General features: G+C 39.3%; 2 protein-coding genes across 4 annotated transcripts in view; both read left to right on the plus strand.

Annotated features, from left to right (window-relative positions):
* The first annotated feature begins 8835 nt into the window (after positions 1-8835).
* LOC109070558 (glycine amidinotransferase, mitochondrial) lies at positions 8836-13883 on the plus strand. Its single transcript, XM_042744583.1, has 9 exons — positions 8836-8986; positions 9944-10156; positions 10690-10885; positions 11003-11193; positions 11501-11638; positions 11713-11877; positions 11959-12022; positions 12927-13043; positions 13131-13883. The coding sequence occupies exons 1-9, from the start codon at positions 8918-8920 to the stop codon at positions 13241-13243; spliced, it is 1266 nt and encodes a 421-aa protein (XP_042600517.1). The 5' UTR covers positions 8836-8917; the 3' UTR covers positions 13244-13883.
* A 1578-nt stretch (positions 13884-15461) lies between these two features.
* pde8a (phosphodiesterase 8A) overlaps positions 15462-18360 on the plus strand; it is a 37725-nt gene continuing 34826 nt past the window's right edge. For all 3 annotated transcript variants that reach the window (XM_042744580.1, XM_042744581.1, XM_042744582.1), the window contains exon 1: positions 15462-16270. In XM_042744580.1, the coding sequence (XP_042600514.1) occupies positions 16142-16270 (129 nt within the window). In that variant the 5' untranslated portion in view covers positions 15462-16141. The remainder of the gene's footprint in view (positions 16271-18360) is intronic.

Consider the following 18360-nt stretch of genomic DNA (forward strand, 5'->3'; position numbering starts at 1 on the left):
CTGTTCAAGTCAAGTCAAGTCTGTTCAAGTCAAGTCATGTCGGTTTGTGTAGTGTGTTTTTGTGTAGTGTGTGTTTATGTCAAGTCTGTTCATGTCAAGTCCGTTTATGTCAAGTCCGGGCTGTTGAAGTCAAGTCAAGTCTGACTTGACAAGCCTAACTGAAACAACACAAGGACACAGCTGATGCTGCTTCAAACACTCAAGTGATCAAGAATATTCCAGTAAGTTTTTTTTACAGATGTGATACATTAAATATCTGTAATCAGTAATAATACTTGATGTGCTAAAGGCTGTATCAGGTTATGTACTCTCATATTTATTTATTTATTACATATTTTATCCATATGGAAATAGTTTGTGAATACTCATATACTGTATAATGTCTTTACTCATAATGGTCCATCTGTTACTTTGCATCACGTCAAGAATTTGTTCTTTATTTTAAATACTGGCCCAATAAGGAATGTAATATTGATGATATTGTTCAGTATTATATTTAGTCTATTACCAGACCTCACTAATCAATTTATAAAAGAGGCATACATTTGTTTACTTCTGTCATAAAATAAAAATATTTTGCATTGGCACACTTATATCCTTGTTTTTTGTTTGCTCAAAAATAACATATTTCACAGCATATCTTATTCTTCTTCTTCTGGTTGAGTTTAGAGGCAAAACAAAGTACTGGAATTTCCAGTTGAATGCACCATGAATGGAATAAGACGTGATCTCCTCGTGTCGTGATGCATTCAGGAGATAGCTTTCACAGCGTTATTTACAGTAAAGGCCAACATCTATTTCGAGATCAGAGCCCGCCCTTAACGGACGCTCTGATTGGCCGACGGCTCCGTCACATGAGCTCATGTGCTCTTCAGGATCCGGTTTCAATGACCAAAGTAAGAATATTTACAATTTACCTACGAAACATCAGTGGCCAGGAAATAAAATACCTAAAATGTGATGTCAAACAAGAGAGTGACTCTAGTGAAGAGTGCGAGTGACACGCCAGCTCCTTCGGATAGTTAGTGCTATTTAAAAGAACCAGCTGTGCTGGGATCAGTTTTCAGAGAGTAACAGCTGTACAGCACACACACACACACACACACACACACACACAAGAACTTGCTGTTTTTGGTTTAGTTTTAATCTTCATAGGTGTAATGGTTTTTATACTGTACAAACTGTATTTTCTATCGGCCTACACCAACCTACACCTAAACATACCCCTCACAGAAAACTTTCAGCATTTTTACTTTCTCAAAAAATCTCATTCTGTATGATTTATAATCTTTTGTACCTATGGGGACCTCAAATTAGGTCCCCTCTGTGACACGAGTCCCCATGGGTCTGTTTGTATTCAGGTTTAGGTCCCCACCAGGATATATAAACCTATGGAGCTTATAATATGACAAAAGCCTGGTTTCTCCCAAGGTTTTTTCTCCATTCTGTCACTGATGGAGTTTTGGTTTCTTGCCGCTGTTGCCTCTGGCTTGCTTAGTTGGGGACACTTCATTTACAGTGATATCGTTGACTTGATTGCAAATGATTGCACAGATACCATTTAAACTGAACTGAGCTGCATGATGACATCACTGAATTCAATGATGAACTGCCTTTAACTGTCATTTTGCATTATTGACACACTGTTTTCCCAATTAGTGTTGTTCAGTTGCTTTGACGCAATCTTTTTTGTTTAAAGCACTATATAAATAAAGGTGACTTGACTTGACTTGACAAAACTACATGTTATTGAATTTGTATTGTGTAAATTTTAATTATTGACACGTATCATTTAACAAAACTGAATATTGTGGCATTTAACATATTTCTGAATTAGATTTTTTAAACTTGAATATTAAAGATTGAATGTTTTTATGGCAGAGTTTTAAAGACGTGTATTTTCAAACAGCTATTTTTTTGTTCTGAAATCTTAGACTGCAAATATCCAGTTTTTTAAAAATACAGCTTCAAGTTTTCAAGATGAAGAGGAGATTCGGAACATCAAATTCAATATTCTAAAATTCAGTATGCAGAAATTCAGATTGTAGAGAAAGTAGGTCAGAGGTCATCCACAGGGAAGAGTAGATGATCTCCGAAAAGTCCAACGAAGCATTTTGGCAAATTAATAGGCATGTGTGTGCGGTTTAAGATCTACCTGATCATGAATCATCCAGAGCTAGCCTAAGTGATTATTAAACATTTATTGTTTATATACTTATATGTTAGGTTAGCATTTTCAACACGTGAAAGATTTGTCTAAACCAGTGGTTCTGACCTTGATGTGCTTGATGTAAGTTTGATTCTATTAGAAATTAGCGTTTGACATTTATATATTTCATTATGTCAAAAGCCTTTGTGCTCCGCATGGACGCACCTCGCGGTCTGGATTTGGCGACCCCTGCTCTCAAGAAACGTTTCTTCTGGACCTGGACTGTATGTGTCACACTGTAAATGTATTGTATAGTACTGGGGGTTTGGATTCCTTTCAAGAACCAAAAAAATGTGTTCACTGATTCGTTCATTGGCTATTTCTCCTGAACACAAACACACCAGTCAGTGAGTGAGTCTTTGAACAGATTCATTAAAAAGCAATAAGTCAAGTTAGCAGGTCTACAAATGTAGTAGAAATGAAATCACAAACTAGTTGACTAGTGTTCTTCTGTTCATTAAAACACACCAGTGATTTTCTCCTTCCCACTGTGTGCTTGAATGCCATTGGCTCACACTATAGTCAGTCAGGGCAAAACATGCACTCCAGGGCATATTACAAGGTGAACAAGATAAAAAAGTTCATCAAGACAAACTTTAGGTTGGCTCGAGAGAGCCTAGCCTGAAAGTTTAAAGCAGTTGTAAAAGCCTGAAGTTTGAAAATTTAGAAAAATTAGATAGATGTTGATAACATGTTTCTAGCATGATAAGCATGTTTTTAACATGATTAGCATGTTACTAGCATATTGCTGGCATGGTTAGCATGTATAGATAGACAGACAGATAGATTAGAAATATTATATAGATGAGTTTGATGAGTTAGAAATAGTACATAGAAGGAAAGTCTGGTTGAGTCTAATGGGCTTCAGTGTGTTTAGATTTTAATTTTGACAGTGGGAGTTTGAATAGTCTTGGCTCATCTGAACATTCTGTCAATGCAAGTCTATGGGATCTTTATGATTTTTAATCTTCATTTTTATGTAAACCATAAGTTAGGTCAGTCTGAAGAGCCGGGCTGAGTTTGGTGATTCTAGCTTGAAAGCTCTAGGAGGAGTAGCGTTCAGAATTTTAGTCTAACAAGAAGTAGAAAAAGCTTAAGTAGCAGATCAGTAGATTTCTCAAGCCAACTTAATGACATTTGTTTTGACAAGCAAACTTTGCATTTCCTTCAGGAATCTTGTTTTATTTTTTCTCTGAGTTGTGTCGGTCTGTTGGAAGAACAGAGTCGCTTGTAAATTCTAATCATTGACCACAGAGTCAATCGATCAGTTCAGAGCCCCTAACTCTGTAAGAGCCATCATTAAACAGTCGGAAGTCAGCGTCTTGAAGCTTATTGTTAGTGTGCATGATCTCATATTTCAGTCATCACTCTATGACTGTTAGGTTTTACATAAACATTTGACATGTTTTGGTTTTACATACATATTTACATGCGGCGAATTCCCAGAGCTGTTGCATCATTTCAGAGCTTTCTGAACGAGGAGTCATGTCAAAACAAGCGTCGCTATCAGCGCTTCGAGTGACTCCTGATAGCAGCTGTTTTACTCCAGCTGATAAATCACACCCAGTGACCTCTCGCTATCAAAATACACGCCGAGTTTCATTCAGCAAATAATTGTGACATCCCGCTCCCACGCTCTCATGCCAGATTGCTGTATGAGTGGAAAGATGTATTTACAGAGTCCTGATTCCCAGCATGCACTGCAGGAGCGAGACCTGTGGGCCAGCCGTGTGTTTGAAGTGCGAGAATGGGCCGAACTTCTCAAGGTTACAGCGATATAGAGGAGAGAGGAGACGTGCGCCGATAATGTCCTGCTGCAGCGTTTTCTTTATGTGAAGTGGATTTAGAAAATAGGTGAATTAGATCTTGAGTATCAAACACGTTTTATGGTCTTTCTAATCACTATCTCAAATGAGGGACAGTCCAGTGTGAGAAGCACGTTAGAGAGAAACCCCACAGCTGTATCTCGTTGACTTACTGGAAACACTACTGTACAAACACTGTAATGTGGCACTGGTATAGTCCAATATTTCAAGAAAATGAATACTAAATCAGCCGAGCTCATCGAGCGACCTACTGCTTCAGTGTTTGCGGTTTGATCAGTGTGTAAATACTGCACTTCTGTGCTCTGCCTTGACTAATATATATATATATATTCAATATTATTATTGATTTAACTGCACTGACACTATCAGATGAGAACAACCTTGATCTGAATAAAGCTAAATGAGGTCTTCTGTAGAGCTGCTTAAATGAACTTGTTTCATAATAGATGAACTTCACACAGTTATTGAACTGAAGTGAATCAACACTTAACTGAATTGATCTGAACAATGACTATCAAATATGCAAAGAAGGTTGATCTCAATGTTTTGCTCAGGATTGTTTGGCCGATTGGGAAGGTGCTTGTTTGTTCCTAATTCATTGATTAGGATATTCATTCAAAACAATGATATTTGTTTCAAAAATATCAGATTCAAAACACCTGATGTTTGTATGTTACCTTTACAGTCTGCTGTGGCAGAAACTGTGAGTCTTTCTGTGCTGGACTCATCTGTGTTGTTGTCTTTCCCAGGCCATTTCTGGAGTCAATTTCAAATGTTAGGTGTGAAAGAGCAGTGCTGAAACAGGGGGGTTTCTTAACACTTTAAAATGAACAATTATTAGTCAAAGATGCGTATGAACTCTGCTCGAGTGCTGGAGGAGTCCAGGGTTCAGCTCAATACTGGAACGACTCACATTCATTCATCTGTACTGTAGAGTGTCCTGCACATAACAAAAGACACGTTTTAGAGATCGTTTTATAAACACACATTTATCTTCCTGCTTTTCAATGTGGAATTACTAGTTTTTCTTTCTCTCTGACTGTCAGTTTTAGGGAAAGTCAATCGATTCCATTGATCTGTTGTCAGGTGTCTTTTTCTCGTTGATACCTTTTATGACAAACTTTGTTCTTTAAATGATAGGCCTACTCTTCAGTTTCTCTGCCAGATGTGCTCTCTGCTTGTCCTGGTTTTCTCACAGTCAGATTTGAATAAGCTTTGTTACGTAAAGCAGTAGTCTATCGCATATGATATGTTCGATAGCGTTCAGTTAGTTTATTCAAATCCTGTACTGTTTTTGGTGTTCATGATGAATGGCTCTGTGCGTTGGTGATGTATTTTAGCAGATTTAAATTGTTAACACTAAAAGTAAAAATAAATAAATACAGATTTGGACAACTTTAAAGCTGAAGCATTTAAGTTTTTAGGTCTTAAAAAAAGTTCAAAATAAACATAGTTAATTTTGTGGAAAACTAAAACACTTGCTATGTTTCCATCCACCTATTTTTTTGTGCATTTTGGGAAATCACATAAAAAAACGCTGAATGGAAAGCCAAGATGAGCATAAATTCTAAAAACACGCCTAAAAAAACTAATGTGCTCAACTAAATAGAATAAATTTCTTCTCCGGTAAGAAAACATGCACATAAACTGCGAAGGAAACACTTTTTTTTTTGGCTGTTTTTTAAAATGTTTTATTGCTTAATGTACATAACAAGACACGGAACAACCAACAATGTAAGACAGAAGAAGAAGAAGAAGAAGAAGAAGAAGATGAAAAATAAATAAATAAATACAAGGAGGAAGGACAAAAACAAAGATGTAGTTGATGTAGACATTATAAAGAAAAAAAGCTACTAAAGTTATAAATATCTTGACAAAGAGAAGCATAACTTTTCTTCATAATAGACATTTTCTATTCTGTTTTTTGAAGCATTTGAAGCTCTGAATCATTTTAGCAAACTCACATAAAAACATACTGAAGGAGGGCTTACATTTTTTCCATTTACAAGTATGGATATGATATTTACCCATCAACAAAACAAATTTTACAACATCAGAGAAGGATAAATTTAAATCACACTTAAAAAGAGGACATCTTGTTGGGTTATAGGAGGAATGGTCTCCATTTTTACTGACAGCCAGCTATGTATATCGCACCAAAATTTAGAAGAAACCTCACAGTAAAAGAAAAGGTGAAAAGAAGAACAGAAACACAAGGATCCACCTCGAAATGAAATCGTTTTTGTATAAAATCACTAACTGGGTAAATCCTAAACATCATTTAGTAATGCGTCTCCTTGACCTTTGGAGCAACTGGGCATGCCATATAACGGGTAAAAGCTTCGTCCTTTACTGAGGTTTCAACATCTCTCAGAAAATAACACTGATAATCACCAGTGATAATACGTTTAAGTTCTTTGTAAATAAGTTTGTTATTACTCTTACTGTCTAAAAGGTCAACATTACATATCTTCAAAGAGGGAAGAGAAACTACAGGTCTAGATAAAAGGTCAGAAAAACCGCTTTGGATTATTCTTACAATCCAAAGAGTATAGCATTGCATACCTTATTATAACCTTTTATTGTAATTCTAACTCTGTATTTATTAATGAAATCATTATAAGATAGGAAAAAGCCGCTATCATCTAATCAATCATGCATAAAAATAATGCATTGGCTATACCAATCACTTTTAAACAGAGATTTCCTATTAATAATTACAGCCCTATTAATCCGAAGAGTAGAGTTGTGAGGGGGAAAGTTATGGTTAAATATCATTTTCCAAAAAATTAGATACCTTCAGAGGAATTTTGCAAGGGTCGAGATCACATCTCAACACAAATTCAAGGCCGCCAATATTTTTAAAAATGTGGTTACTGAGTGTGACTTTGTTAAACACTCTTTCAGCCGTTTTATTCTGAGTGTACCAAGAAGAGATTCTAAATCAATGGCTCTCAAAGCTCCATGTTCATACTCTTTCACCATATGGAATTTACATAATGTGTTTTATTTTTCCATAATAAAGTTTATGGAAGTTTATTGAAGTTTATTAGTCTAATATATACTTCTCCCTTTGATAAAAGCTGATTGTGTTTCACTGATCATTTCACCAATAACCTTTTCACAAAAACATCAGAGTGCAATTTGAAATCATTACATAAAAGAGTTACTGGTCTCCAATTGTCTCAAAATAATTGATCTTTGTTCAGCTTTGGAACTAGAATAATTAAACCATGCTTCATTAATGCCGATAATTCAGCTTTATCTATACTTTTGATGCTTCGAAAACTAAGATTCTCATTTCGGGCCAGAAATGTTTATATAGTTCTACTGTGATCTGGGGACTTTCCATTAGACAGCTGCTTAATAGCAGTGTCTAGTTCTGAAATCTCAGTGTCAGCTTCCATCATATTTCTAAAATCAGAGTCTATAATAGGAATATTGTCTTTTAAAAAGGAAAAGAAGAGATCACAATCGCTTTCTGTAAATTTAGATTTATATCAATCATTATAGAAGGAATATATGTAGTCATCAATTAGTGTTTTTTCTTCACTTATACAATTATTAATGCCAATTTTATTAATAATTTTTAGATCTTGTTTACGTTATTCTAATTTAAAGAAAAACTTTCTTTTTGGCGCTACAATACTGTTAGCTATTTGTTTTGAGCCTTGGCTCGACCAATGGCGTGAGTCGGGGGCGTGGCTAAGGGTTTGTTCGCTCATTGGCTGACGGGGATTCGGAAAGGAACGTGTATTTTCTACTCGCGCAGAAATCACATACTCAAGCTTTGAACAATTTATAATTTCTTTGGAAAATCTTAATAACGTAGTACACTGTTGTTCATAACCTCCGCCGCTAATAGCCTCTGGCTCACAGTACATAAACTTTTTTCTTACTATTTATGTTTTCCTCTTGGCCAGCATTTAAGATCACTTGTTTTAAATTAATATTTTATGCAGATGACACAGAGATTCACATGAATCATAAACCTAGTAATAATATGACTGTTAGTTTTCTTTCTGACACAAGTTTTGTCTGTAAGTAGCATTAAGACTGATGAAAGTGTTAATATTGTCAGTGGAAGCTCAGCATTATTGGAATCTTGTAAATGTAAGTTTGATGCGAGCTTGACATCAGAAGAATGTTTTTCTTCACCTCAGAGATATATTACTCTGTATGTTATCCTCTTCTCTGTCTGGAAAGCTGGTCAATATTCTTGTTTTTCTCGCATTGACATGCAGTGATGCGCTTCTTGCTGAGCTCTCCAAAACAAATGCACAACAAATACATTTCGACATGTGCAAAATCGGCTTCAGAATCCTGAAGTGATCCCGTTACTCTGATCCAGAGTCTGTCAGAGCTTTTCTTTCTGATTCTTCATCATGTATAGCCTATAGTCAGTCAGTCGGTTTATATGGAGGACAGAGCTTTACCTGAATCTAATCTAAAGCCATTTAACTATTTTAATTTAAGTTGATCATTTAAACTGATACGCATTTTCATTCGTTCTTTTACTTATTTTTACTTTTAGAGCTACCTTGCTTCTTATGTTTTTTGAGAGTCAATATTATAATTATTATTCAGCAGCTGGTTACAGTAATTACAGTACAGTAGCGAATGCACTGAGTGGCGTTGGTGGATCGAGCTATGCGTCTTTTTAATGCAGCTCAGACACGATGGCGATAAGAATGTGCTGCTGTTAGAGGTTCTTCTTCTGCTGCAGTTTCTCTCATGTCACGTAGCTTCAAGAATTCCGCTCCGCGACCCTTGCCACCTGCCGCGCGCACTATAAAAGCGCGTCCCCGCAGCGCCTCAGATCAGAACTGCTGCTGCATGCCTAAGAGCTTCAGTCCCGAACCAGAACCAGAACCAGAGCAACATGCTGCGTGTGCGATGCCTGAGAGGAGGGAGCCGCGGAGCAGAAGCCGCTCATCTGATCGGAGCTGTGGTGAATATCTGTAGAGAGTAAAGCACTAGACACGTGTGTGTGTGTGTGTGTGTGTGTGTGTGTGTGAGTGTGTGAGTGTGTGATGAGATTCTTATGTAATGCAATTTACAGAAACTCACACGTTTATAAAAGCTAATTATTTGATCATTTTAAAAAATGATTTTTAGTGTTAAACTCTTAAATGCATTCTGATACTATAATCATCTTATTCATCTCTCTTTTGATTTATTGTCTTGATCATGTTCTTAGAAAATGTTGCATTGGCTCGAGTTGGAGATCATGTGTTATGAATGAGTGACAGCACAGCTGTAACGATCAGAGATCAGACACTCCAGGAGCACGAAGAGAGCTGTAGATCAGACTGTACAAGCGCGGGCAGCGCGTTATTATCGCGATCATTGCGCAACAGCAGGCGTGACGGAGTCGAGTTCGAACCCTGATTCCCGCTTTCCTTCATTCATCCAATGAATTCATTCCTGATGCAGTGTGCCAATTACAGAATGCCATCGCATTTAAACGCGTAATGTGATTCTCTGTGCGTGTCTGTTTGTGTAAAAAAACAAACATTTTATTACACTTTATTTTAAGGTGTTCTTGTTACAGTGTATTTATACATTTAAGTACTGAGTAATAAAAATTAACTGCATGTACTTACTATATGGTTAGGGTTAGGATTAGGGTTTCTTGCATGTAATTATGTATAATTAATTGTTATTATAATAGTAAATACATGAAATATGTAAGGCACCTTGAAATAAAGTGTTACCAACATTTTTTATGTTTTGTCTAATGATTATGCTAACTAAGCATAAATAAATTAAATGTTTAGTGGAGTATGTTTTACTTGACTAATTTAACAATTTAAGGACTAATTCGCACTTGCATTAATCTCATTGCTCTTTCTTGACTTTTGTTTTTGTTTAGTGGTGATTTATGAGTTTGGTTTGTTTTGTGCAGGTGGGTCGCGCGGTGTCGGGATGGGTGTCGCGCACGTTCCGCAGCACCTCGAGTTCCGCCGCCGCGCTCCCGCTCACCGCGGACGAGCCGGTAACTGAGCACACGCCCGAGGACTGCCCTGTGTGCGCACACAACGAGTGGGACCCGCTCGAGGAGGTGATCGTCGGGAGAGCCGAGAACGCCTGCGTCCCCCCGTTCACCGTGGAGGTCAAGGTAGAGAACACACACCCACAGACACAACCCCCCCCACACTCACACACACACACACATACACACACCCACACCCCCCCCCCCCCTCACACACTCACACACACACACACCCACCCACACTCACACACACCCACCCTCTCACACACACACACACACACACACACACACACACCCCCACACACACTCACATACTTATTTGTATGCTTATATATTTACATGTATTTATTATAGTTACTTCACTGCAGGGGAGAGTAAGTTACATGTAACAGAAGTAAATGTAACAGTAATCAAAAAAAGTAATCAAATGTAATCAGTAACATCACTTTAAAAAATGACTGAAATAGTTACACTACTTCATACATTCAAAATAGAGTAACTTGTAATCTGTAACCTATTACATTAAGTAACCTTATCATTATAGTTATCATAAGACTAGTGTACATTATAAACCATGCAATGATCAGCAGAAGTCCTTTCCATCACATCAGAGAACTGCTAACCTAACCATATGCTGTACTGCTGCTGTGTGTCTGCAGGCCAACACCTATGAGAAATACTGGCCCTTCTACCAGCAGTACGGGGGACAGACATTCCCCAAGGACCACGTGAAGAAAGCAGTCACTGAAATCGAGGAAATGTGCAATATTCTGCAGCATGAGGGCGTTACAGTGAGACGACCGGAACCCATCGACTGGTCAGTGGAGTATAAAACCCCTGACTTCACCTCCACTGGTGAGAGCTGACCGCACACACACACACACACACACACACACACACACACTCACTCACTCACACACACACACACACACACACACACACACACTGACACTGACGTGCTGTTTTCTACGGGCATGTATGCAGCGATGCCGAGAGATATCCTGATCGTGGTGGGGAACGAGATCATCGAGGCCCCGATGGCCTGGAGGGCCCGGTTCTTCGAGTACCGCGCGTATCGGCCCCTCATTAAGGAGTACTTCAGGCGAGGAGCCAAGTGGACCACTGCACCCAAACCCACCATGAGTGACGAGCTGTACGATCAGGTGTGAACAGATGTGTGTTACGCCGCTGACGCAGCACTTCACAGTGTGTGTGTGTGTGTGTGAGTGTGTGTGTGTGTGAGAGAGTTTGTGTGTGTGTGTGTGTGTGTGTGTGTGTGTGTGTGGTGTGTGTGTGTGTGTGAATAAGTGTGTATGAGTGTGTGTGTGAGTGTATATATGTGTATATGTTGTAAAAAATATGTTGCAATATGTGATTGTCAATATCTTGCAAAATGACTTCTCAGAGTATTTGGATTCGGTTTTCTTTGCTTGGTTTTTGCATCCAAATAAAATAATGAAATGTGTGTAGGATTACCCCATCCGCACCGTGGAGGACAGACATAAGCTAGCCGCTCAGGGGAAGTTTGTCACTACTGAGTTCGAGCCGTGTTTCGACGCTGCAGACTTCATCAGAGCTGGCACTGATATCTTTGTACAGAGGAGTCAGGTGAGCGTCCTCATCCGCTCCGAGGTCACTGCTCTCTCATGCTCCAGCTCCTGTTGACAGCTTTTTACTGACAGGTTACAAACTTCATGGGCATCGAGTGGATGAGACGTCACCTCGCCCCCACCTACAAGATCCACATCATCTCCTTCAAAGACCCCAACCCCATGCATATCGACGCCACCTTCAACATCATCGGCCCGGGGCTGGTGCTGTCCAACCCGGATCGGCCCTGCAGGCAGGTCAGTGCTGTGCTGCCACCTAGTGTTGATCTGTAGCACTGCAGCGAGACACACACACATGATGGTGACTCTCTCCTGCAGATCGAGATGTTCAAGAAGGCCGGCTGGACTGTGGTGACTCCTCCAACTCCTCTTATTCCAGACAGTGAGTACAGCGGTCGCTGACGCTTGAGGTTTGGTGGCAAACTCTTCAGTCCAAGCACAACCTTCAGTCACATCAGAGCACCCAAACCTCATTTTGTGAACAATTCATCTGTGCATGTTTCATTTTAAAAAAATGTTTATAATTGTTTAATTAAAGTGTCATAGCTGGATCTTCTCGAGTCATTTAAGGCTACGCCGTCATCTAAACATCCAATCAGCAACTGATGCACAGAATCAAGTACCGCCCACATTTTTCTTTTTCAATAATTTGTTACAATTAGATGTCAGTCACAATGCAGAAGAAAAGATCTGTTGCTATTTCCATTTAATTGTGACTTTAAAGGGATAGTTCACCTTCCATTGATTTGACATGAAGCACTGCATTCAAAATATCACAAACACATCTCAAAAGCAAATATTTGCAAACAGCTTTGCCATAATATTACTTCCTGTAAGATTTTTGTGTGTGTTTTGCAAAAAGTGTTTTATGAAATTGAAAACTGAGTCAAAGTCTGATAATTAGTGTATGGTTTGGTGTGTGCTTCTGCTTATTGTTGTCTTTTTTAAGATGTTTTGTGAGGAGGGATTGTTTTTTGTGGAAGTTGTTGAAAAAAATGTGTTGTTCTCAAAATATAACAGCGTACAGGAACAGATCTGAGCTTGAGCTTGAAGACTATATCTTGCAGATATATTACAATTTTAATCAGATAGTCAAACCACAACATGGAAATGATTTTAAATAAAACAAATAATGTTTCAAATGAAGTGTGAGTCATGTTGTGTGCCACCCGATGGCACTGGTCACTGCTCTAATAAATGCGTATTTCAATTTTGCATAGATGATGAATGTTCATGTGTGATGCAAAATATTTGGCTAAACATGAGCATTTTTCATATGATCTCAGATCATCCGCTGTGGATGTCATCCAAATGGCTCTCGATGAACGTGCTGATGCTGGATGAGAAGCGTGTGCTGGTGGACGCTAACGAGACGAGCATACAGAAGATGTTTGAAAGTCTCGGTGAGAGCAGTGTTTGTTGTGATGAAACCATCCTCAGCTCTGATGCCATTCCTCATTCACCTGCTCTTGTTTGTGTCACTCCCGCAGGCATCAAGAGCATTAAAGTCAGCATCCGGCACGCTAACTCTCTGGGAGGAGGCTTTCACTGCTGGACGACGGACGTGCGCCGCCGCGGGACGCTCCAGTCCTACTTCCTCTAGTCTGCCAGAGACACACAGTTCTTATTGAGCTCAGATTTCTGCATGGTTTGACAGCGCTGTGCATGTCAGGGCTTTTAAAACGCCACAGATGAACGTGATGAATAGAAAACTCAGTGATCTCAATAACAACTGCATTTCTGGCCCGCTGTTGTAGGACTAACTCCAGTGAAGCAGGCAGAGCCCCCCCCCCCCACGCCACCACCACCACAGAACAAGAGATTCTACCTCCTATTTACCAAAACGACAAAAAATAGCATATTTTGAATTGTAATGACTTCTTATATAATGCATTTTAATTATATATCTTTTTTTTTACCCTACATGTGATGTGCCAAGTGTTGATTTGTAAACTCAGGTATTTTTGTAGCCATATTTCAGCTATTTTGTAAGCATTTCATAAAAATGTAAATATCTATATGCATATACTTTCCCTTCACAGAAGTGTTTTTTAGCATCTGCTTCTGATGTCATTCTCAAGAGCAGGAGTCAGGACGCTGTGCGCTGCTTTCACGGGACGTTTGGCTGATTATTCGCACTGTGCTTGTGCTGTGATTCTCTAGTTAAACTTGTTGAGTGCAATTGCATGATTGTGTGTCAGGTCAAACCAATCAAATAAAGATACACTTGGATATCAGCGTGACTGAGTTAGTTTTGCATTGGTTCTTTATGAAACTTTTTGATCAAAAGAGCTAACCCAGTAGTAAAGAAGTGACCACAACACTTCTCCTGAAGAGATAGCTGGCAGGTTTCTTACTATTGCACATATTCATAATCCTCTCTATTTTCAATACATTTTAAAGTGATGAAGGCTGATTGAAAAGTGTGCTGGAGTCATGTGTTATTGAGCTGCAAACCTGATTCATTTACATGTGTTTGTGTGTGTGTTAATCATTGACCATCTTCACAAAACCACACATAATAAACACCCATCTGAATAATACAGATCATATGATTTTATTGCATCTCCAGCCCTGAATCAAATTTGAATTGATCAGAGCTCATCTTCATTTGCTTTTAAAAACAAAAAACTGTATTGAGATGTTAAGCACTTTTCTTTAACATAAAAACACAGTCCTGAAGGAGCATTCATCTGAGCAGCAAGAGGTAGTTTTCATCCGTCATGCTGCTGATGTTTTCCAAATTGTCTATTTTTAGTTCATGAAATCCAAATGGAAGATGGCAATAATTCTGCAAAGTTTAAAAAAAAGGATAAATGCCGGAGAGTACAGATTTATCAGAAGGGTCATGTTTATTAAATCATTTTTGGCACAGCTTTGAGATTCTGTACAAACATGGAGATCTACATAAAGCACTTAAAAGCCAATAAAGTAACTTTGAGTAATTGACTTATTTAAAAAATACACGCATATGGCCTTCTGCTTCATAGGACAAGTTCTGCACAGCTGTATTTTCCTTTCCCCTCTTTATTCAGTTCCATCACACACACACACACACACACACACACACATAGGCCTATGTACATATATATTTGAAAAGCTTATAAATTTGTATTGTTTTGATAAGCTTCTTATTCTGTGATCTCATATTAGAAAGGGTTTCAAAGTATAAGAGGCTTATTGAAGTTTTTTTATGTGAGATGCTTTTCATTCAATAATGGTGTCCCATACTCAGAATTCGTGCTCTGCATTTAACCCATCCGAAGTGCACACACACAGAGCAGTGAACACACACACACACACTGTGAACGCACACCCGGAGCAGTGGGCAGCCATTTTTATGCTGCGGCGCCCGGGGAGCAGTTGGGGGTTCGATGCCTTGCTCAAGGGCACCTAAGTCATGGTATTGAAGGTGGAGAGAGAGAACTGTACATGCACTCCCCCCACCCACAATTCCTGCCGGCCCGAGACTCGAACTCACAACCCTTCGATTGGGAGTCCAACTCACTAACCATTAGGCCACGACTTCCCCACAAAGAGCTAGCTATAAGATCAGTGTTACAACATGTAATAGCTATATGTTGGTTTCTTTTGAATTACTTTTGACTTAAGTATATAAAACTTTGCTAAGATAATTAACAGATGAATAATGTAAAACTGTTAATCAGAAAAAAGATGGATTTTTAAAGTATTTTCCTAACTTCTCCAGTTCTTCAGTAACTTTTAAAGTTCCCTCCCCGCACGAGCCCCGCCCCTCTGCGCGCAAGCGGCCGCTCATTGGCTCACCGCAGCTCATTTGCATTAACGTCATTCGAGGCTGTAGGTCAATGCGTGCGCGTGCTTTTATTGGATCCGCCGCTGTCACATTCGCGACGCGCGTTATTCCTCGTCAGGAAACTCGCGACGCGCAAACGCCTCGTCTTCTGTCACCCGGCGGCCGTCCGTCCGTTTTCTTCGTCCACCCGCCCGCGTCAAACAGAGACAGAATCGTAGGCCCTTGATTGACAGCTGCTCTTTGGCGAGCTCCGCGTTGACGCGCCGCTCCGGAGTTTCATCTAACGGCCCGTTTGATGTCATAGATGCCGGATCGCGCGTCCCGCGGCGCGTCAGGGCCAGATTGCAGCCTGTTGATGGGGAGCGGAATCAACGCGCCGGTTCGCTCCCAATGACTGACGCTGAGGCCGCGCGGAGCGATCGCGTGTGTTTCGCGCCCGTCGAAGGAGAATAAACGCGCGAATGGACGAAACTGTCGTGTGAACCAAACCGGAGCCAGAATCCGCCAGAAAAGAGGCGAAGTTCGCGCGCGGACCGACCGCGAGGATGAGGAGTAACGCGCGCCAGTGAAGCGCAGAGGCGGCGGCGGGAGCACCATGAGCGGAGCTTCTGTTTGATCCAGAGACTCGATAGATCCGATCGATCTGATCGACTGATGATCTGACGGAGAAACGTTCCTATTAGCGCAGAACGAGCGGAGCGTCGGGTCGCGTCGCGTCGCGGCTGAATGATGGGCTGCGCCTCCAGCATCCACATCTCCGACAGGGTGGTTTATCACAGCGGGAAAGAGTCCGAAGACTCGCCGCAGCAGAACTGCCCTCAGCCGGGCCAGATCAAGCCCAGCAACGCCTGTCTGGTGAGTGTGTGTGTGTGTGTGTGAGAGAGAGAGAGAGAGAGACACCGTTCTCAAGTCATCATGTAGGCCACTGTTGTAGACTTCATTTCTTCTGTGGAGCTCAGTGACTGACACACATTTCTCAGAATTTGTCCACAAAAGAAACACAGTCTTGCAGCTTGGTTCATTTCTCCTGGATTTTAACCCTTTCATGAACCCCGTCTGCTGTAGGAGCTCAGTGTCTGAGTCTGTGCGTCGCATACTGAGTGCCAGTGAATGTTTGGAAACTCATCATGTGTTAACTGCTGATAATGTCACACTGACGTGTGTGTTTAGTGCACTTGTGTCTGTCTGTGTTCAGCACTGGTAGCAGTTATTTAATACAGACTGTAGTACGTACTAGGGCTGCACAATTAATCGAAATTCTAATCGCGATTATACGGAGCTCCGCACATGACATGCGAGAAAAAATAAATAAATTGTGCGCACGATTTATTAATTCGTTCCCTCAATGTAACAAAACATGCACACAATTGCTATTTCGTTCTCTCGATTTATAAATCATGTGCACGATTAAGTCTACAATTTTTTCCTGCATGCCGTGTGCGGGGCTCCGTATGATTACAATTACAGATGCCACAATTACGTAATTGTTCAAAGCAGCAATTAATAGTTCAAAATCCACTTATGTTATTCTGCATGCTTAAGATGTTTTTTTTTCTTTCTACATGTTATCTTAAGGGTTTTTCTATTGTTTTAATTTTAGTTTTAGTATAACTATCATACTAGGGATGTGCATTTTAAGCAAAAGTAATATTCGATAGTCGCTGGGTATTATTCGATCAGTTATCGAAAATCGCACCCCTTCCGCGCATGCACTCATGCACGCATAAACACACACCCATATAAAGAGAGAGAGGGAGAGAGACTATTCAGGCTTTCAGTCTGTATGATAACACACTGTTTAATACATTAGAGAAAGGTCTATCCTAACCCAAGCCAGTTGATGGTTGTGTGATTGCTGAAACATATTAATAAAACATAACTGAATGACGGCACTTATTAACATAACAGTCCGTCGATTATCAACTGCTCACAAGACTGTAGGAGCCTAGGATATTTCTATTTTAAAAATGAGCATGAACATTAATAGCATTTTAAAAAAAAGTTTACAGATTAATTAAGATTAGAACAGATTAATTCAGACATCTGCCTGAGTCCGGCCCGAGCCCGTGTCGCTGTCCTCATTACACAGCTGCTGTTTCAGCCATTATAATAGTTTAGTTTTGGTTTTTAATGGCAAAGTGGTCATATTTTGTTTCGATTCTTTATTAATTTAATTCAGAAATATGAGTGGAACGTTTTATGTTTGTTAAATTCAAGTTTGTTTGTTTTTTAAATAGCCTACAAAGCGTCCGGCGCAAGACAGTGAGTTGAGCATTTTTGACCAGTTTATCCTTTTCAAAAAAGAATATATATACATATATATAGTATTTTAGGAATAAGGTCAAAATTACTATAATAAAATCATGTTACATTGCATGAAGTAAAAGTGAATATATTACACCTGTATACTTCGCCAAAAAATTAATTAAAAAAAAGTATGTGGCACCTGTCATTCTTCACATTTAACACAAAAAACAGCAACAGGCTTACTGATGATTTTTTAAAACTCAGATTGATTTATTCCACGAGACACTCGTTTGTATTAAATTGTTGTTTTTTTCAACATGCACTCAAATATTTATTAGTTTTTATTTAAAATATAACTGATTCACATGCCGCTTGAAAGGAGGCAAATATCTCACTACAAATTAAAGAGCGTAAAAAACTTTTATTGTTTGTGTTTTATCTTAAAATTGACAGAAGGTTGAGGCTTTATGTTATAATAAAAAGTAACAAAACCCAAAGCTTAATTGCAATTAAAATGTTACATATTATTTCCAAGCATTTATACCATAATTAAAAGCTTGTGAATAGTCACACAACTTTACTTACTAAAGAAAAATCAACATAACAGAGTCACATTTTTATATATGGGTGGTAAATGTTTATGATTATTAACCAGTGGAATATTAAATTCCGGTGCGGTTAGCGCTCACACTGCATGT

This window comes from Cyprinus carpio, chromosome B18 (assembly GCF_018340385.1).
Source record: "Cyprinus carpio isolate SPL01 chromosome B18, ASM1834038v1, whole genome shotgun sequence".
Lineage (NCBI taxonomy): Eukaryota > Metazoa > Chordata > Actinopteri > Cypriniformes > Cyprinidae > Cyprinus > Cyprinus carpio.